Source organism: Notothenia coriiceps, unplaced genomic scaffold (assembly GCF_000735185.1).
Source record: "Notothenia coriiceps isolate Sejong01 unplaced genomic scaffold, NC01 NC01_scaffold00034032, whole genome shotgun sequence".
Classification (NCBI taxonomy): Eukaryota; Metazoa; Chordata; class Actinopteri; order Perciformes; family Nototheniidae; genus Notothenia; species Notothenia coriiceps.
The window spans coordinates 471-5,665 of NW_011366733.1; the positions used below are offsets into that span (position 1 = coordinate 471).

Here is a 5,195-nt window from a genome sequence, read left to right on the forward strand (position 1 = left end):
AAGTAAACTGGATATAAACTCCCCAAACAGTTGAAAACCTACCAGTTTCACCAACTGTCTCTGCCACCTCCCGCCATGCCTGGTTCCTCCGGTTTAGGTCCCGGTAGGTGAACAGAGTACATTCATACAGGACTGGGACACTTGCCACGGCAATGATTAATTTATCCTCCATTTTATGACATATGGAAAATAGTCAAGACCTGCGGTATCAGCATACACGCGGTTTGATTGGCTAGCGCTTGTACTGGCGGGAATTGCATAAACGGGATTTGATTAGCTAATGCCAAGCATCGAGCCTGATGATCAAATATATCATATCATGATAATGTATAATCTTTTTTGAAAAATAGAGATCGCACATCAGTCCTGTGTACAGATCAGTCCGATAAAGTCATGCCTAAACAGCGACATTTTACACGATAAATACGGGTTTAAATAGCAGCATTTGCCACGGAAGGCGAGTGGCAGCTACAGTAAACCTTCCCTTACTCTGGCATCTTGTGGCAACTCCCGTTGAGCAGCGGCAGATGCCTCGGCAAGTTGTGGCATTTGTGGCATCTGCCGGAATTACTTGCCACAGATGCCAAGGAGTAGTGGCCTCTGTGGCAGATGCCGGAAATACTTGCCACTGCCTGCAGATGCCACGAAATGAGCCAGGCCCTACTGGCTGTCAGTTTGTAGAAACTGAAGCCAGCTGAGCTCCCTTGTGTTCTTCTCTAGCTTGGCTGTGTATGGAGTGTTGCAGGATAGAAGAAGAGTCCTTAACCCGGGAATGAGTTAGCATCGTAGCGTTTATGGTTAGCTCGTCTCAAAATCATTGTTTTTTGACAAATTGAAGATATTTTCATGTTTTTATGAGACATGAAATACGTCAGTAGGCTACATATCGTATATATCCCACTGGTGAAGCTATTATTTATCTTAGAGACAACCGTTGCTCACAAGTGGCTAAATGAGACTACTAAACGCCACCAAGCCGAACATTAGCCGTCTTTAGCTTAGCGCTGTTGTCGTGAAGTAATGCGACCATCATGTAGTTTGTTTATAACATTCATACAAGTTAGAAATGTACTTCTGGCTATTGAATTTACCCTTAAAGGATTATGCAAGTGGTGTTAATATGTGGAGATTATCCTGCTGAACAAAACATGTAAGTATTGTGTGTTTGCCACAGAATCCACTAGAAAAATACCATTTGTTTTTAATCGAGGGAGCCATTGTGATGCTAACTTTCAGTTCGGACAGTTAGCACACTCTATTGAAACTGATCAGCACGCAGTTAAAGTAAAATGTCTCTCCAGTAAGTAGCTTAGCAATTGCTAACAGTATCTTATTTTGCAGTGTGCATTTAGGAGCTAATCAGGTTAGGTGAAAATCCTGTGAAGTTCATCCAGAATGCTTCCACATGGCCCAAACAGATAAACCCACAGCTTGTCTCGTCTATATGAATGACAATTTTCCTTTCATAGACTATAAGCTGTGCAAAAACTCCACATTACATTCTAATTGTAAACAGCCGTGTTTTTACACTGGAAAAGAAACAACATTATATGCTCAGAAAGTCGGTAAGCATGGTTGTGCTATAGACAACATTTTTAAAAGTTTAAATCTAAAAAAAGAAAGTCTGAGTGTGATGATGTCTTCTGCTGCACCAATTCTACAATTTCCTGTCAGGACGCTGGATAGTGTAATACTGCTGGACATTAATTTAGGCTGATGAAAGCCAGATTCCCTACGAAGCAGACGGCTCAAAAGGCAGTGTGTAAGGTATGATGATTCTATAGAAAGTTTTTAGATTATGACGGCACATGTGATTTGAAAGGTATCAATATAAGATTTTAATGTGGACCTCTAGTTCACATCAACAGTACCTCAGTAAGCGTTGAATAGGAAGGAAACATCCATAAAGAAGTGGTGTGATTACTCTCCAACATTTTATAACAGTCAAATTGCCTCAGATATTTCATGTTTTTTGATAGATAAACAAATAATTAAACTGACAGAAGTCAATATTTTCAAACCCCCCCCTGGATGAAATCAACACAAGGTGATGATGGTTTGGTCTCTCACCTCTCTCGCTGACACTTTCAATCTCTGCGTCCTCACAGCTGCTGTACTCCGGCGTGGTCCCCCCCTCCTCCTCTGAGCTGCTGACGCTGGTCTGCCTCTTCCCCCCCGCCCCAAGCCCTCGTTTCGACTTGTAGGGTCTTGGAGGGGGCGGACGCAGTGATTCCGATTGGTCAGAGCTCAGCGAATCATTGCGCAGCATGCTCTCAGCCTTCTCCCGTTTGGTCCGTCTCCCTACGGGCCCCTGGCCGGGGGTCGAGCCAGGGCCCAAACCAGGAGGCTCTCTGAGTTCAGGGGGAGGGGGCTGCTGAGCAAGGGTGTGTTCATGTGGCCCTCCAACCCCACCCGCTGTCCTCTTACCGGGCCGTACACCGTCCCCAACCTCCCCCCCTGCTACGCCCATGCCACGGCCCTGCATGGGTACAGGGTAGCCCCGGCCTCCAGGAGGGACCGGCCCTGCTTTGCGAGGGGGGGCACCGCTGTGGTCCATGTGGTGGTAGCCCCCCTCTTCTGTCCGTCTTAAACCTTCTCCCACAGGATCGTGCTCCAGAGATCGTCCCTTGGTCAGCCGCCGGCTCTCCCTGCGCTCTCTGGACTCCCCCCGGAGGTCCCGGTCCATGGAGACCTGGGTCTGCAGCCTGGGCTGGACCGCCCGCCGCTCCCCCCGACTAGCTCCGCCTCCTCGGCCATTTCTCCTGGAGATCAATCGATATATAAATGGAGAGGAAGAGAAAATAATAAATGGGAACTGTAGACAGACACAGTATCTTTTCAGGGACATCATTGAATACTTTATTTACATGCTTGGATAGTAGATGTGTAAGACTAGCTTACAAAGAAGGTTAGAGTGTTTTTTATGGCCCTTGTACTTCTACATTTTTTATTCAGATGTAGTGACTTTAGTGATTTTTAAACTACAGAAAACATGAAGAACTTTTAAAATACGATGTTTTGATGCAGATTAAACTATACGTTATATTTAAGTACCTAAAACAAAAGGTGGTTTCAGTAAAGTGTTTATTTATTTTTTTGTGCAAAACATTTCATGGTTTCAGCTTCTCCAATGTTAATATTTGCTGCTTTTGTCTTTCAATATTTTAATACATTTTTAATATTTTGGTTTGTTTTTTTCTGCTAAATGTTTTCTGGAGTACTTTTACTCCCAATACTTGAACTACATGTCCCTATTCATATTTAAAAACGTTTACTTAAGTACAATTCTCAGTGCAGGACTTTTAATTGTAATGGAATATTTTAACAATCCAGTATTAGTACTTTCACTTATGTAAAGGATCTGAATACTTCTTCCACCACTACTTGCAACATAACTTGGACTTAACCTATGAATCACTTGGACCTGAGGCTTTTGACTGTAAAATACTTGAGGCCAGAGCAAAAAGGTGTTTAACTTAAGTTTAAGTTAAATAATGCCTAAAATCAACAAATCTCCCTTCATTACTCAAACAAACTAACATTGATATTGAAAAGTTGACATTTCATTCCCAAGATCCATTTTGTTTGATCAATCCAGTCAAGTTGCAGGAGGGAACCATGCACTAATGTTATCTACAAGAGCATTCTTCAGTTGAAAAACTCAGGTCAAATTTGACTTAAAGAACTCAAAAAATCTGCGTTTAATGCCTGGGTCTGGACTTGGGAATAGCATGTCTTGACTTGGGACTTGGGAGGAGAGACATGAGACTCTGGTTCCTCCTATATAACAAGTTACCGCAGTGTGAATCATGTCGATAGCCATGAGAATGATGCAAATCATCATTATTATGCATTTAGTATCAGCAAAATACATGAGATCTACTTAAGGACATTATGTGAGAGACCCCTGTTACTGCCTTTAGCTTCTACTTTCATCAAAAACATATTTTACTCATACTTTGCAAACACCAATGTTGTGATTGTATATTTCCACTAATAGAGAGTCACGAGTGACAACACATCCCCATCCAGTGTTTTGGAACCGGCTGCATTCTTCCATTACACTCGGAGACTGCTTGCTTAAGACATAGAATGCACTACTGCATAAAAGAAGCAGATGAAGAATGCAGGAGATAATGTTTGAAATACAAATGTTTACATGTTCATCAAGGATACAGTTCTTTCTGATGGCTGAGAGGTTGCAATTTAAAGGGGCACTCCACCAATTTCACATATCACAGTCACTTTGTCATGGTTGGTCCTATTCTGCCTTGTATAATCATGTATTCTGTGAGAAAGTCTAATAACCTCATTGCTGTCATATTGATGTCACTGTGGTTTGGAGACTGCTTCTTTCTGAGCTAGGTTTTGAAAGATACAAGGTAGACTAGGCAGGGAGGGAATTTAGAATGACGTTATTCAGTTGCATTATGGGATTTGTAGGGTCCATTGTGTTCTGGGGCTAGACCTATACATAGCACTGAGCAGGCACATGAAGAGGATGTTAGAGGGTTTGGGGCCAAAATTCATATAAGGTCATTCTGGCGTTTTTTGTCTCTAATTAAATTGATATCTGGAATACTTTTGTTAAAGTGTTTAAGGGACAAAATAAAGATGTATTGATTGATGATATAAGGTTTCTGTCTCAGTCTTGCTTCAGCTTACGTGTCTCGCGGTGGTTCGCTGCGGGATCGGGGGTCGATGCCAGGTTCGGTCCCAGGGGCGTGGGGTCGGTTGGGGTCTTGGATTGTGGAGGGCGCTTGGGAGCGAGACCGAAGCTTTTGGCACACAGACGGCTCACTGACGGCTGACCCGAGGCCAGCAGGGTTCCCATCCGGACCTGTGAACCACTCGCCTGGCTTGGTCAGGATCTCCTGCTGCTTCCGGCAGTTATTACACACCCAGATCACCTGGTTGAGAAGGAACATGGGTAGAGATTACATTTACAGCTACATGTTGGGACATAATGTTTCCTATAGGATAATGACACATTTATGTTAACATAACATGACAGAGAGTAGAGTGGAGCAGTGATGATATATTTTTGTAGATGGACCCAGAAGTGAGTATCGCCAGGGCTCAAGGGCACCCTCGACAAGGCAGGTAAATCTCCACAGATTAACATCACTTTTATTGATTTTTTAAAGGTAAAAATATTCACCAGAAGCAGAAAGGCTGTGTGTCACCACCGCTAA

The 5,195-nt window shown here is 43.2% G+C and overlaps 1 protein-coding gene across 1 annotated transcript; it reads right to left on the reverse strand.

The window, feature by feature from the left end:
* Positions 1-1,924: 1,924 nt before the first annotated feature.
* Positions 1,925-4,928, reverse strand: LOC104961927 (regulating synaptic membrane exocytosis protein 1-like). Its single transcript, XM_010790289.1, has 2 exons — positions 4,666-4,928; positions 1,925-2,762 (listed from the first exon to the last, which is right to left on the reverse strand). The coding sequence occupies exons 1-2, from the start codon at positions 4,926-4,928 to the stop codon at positions 1,964-1,966; spliced, it is 1,062 nt and encodes a 353-aa protein (XP_010788591.1). The 3' UTR covers positions 1,925-1,963.
* Positions 4,929-5,195: the final 267 nt, after the last annotated feature.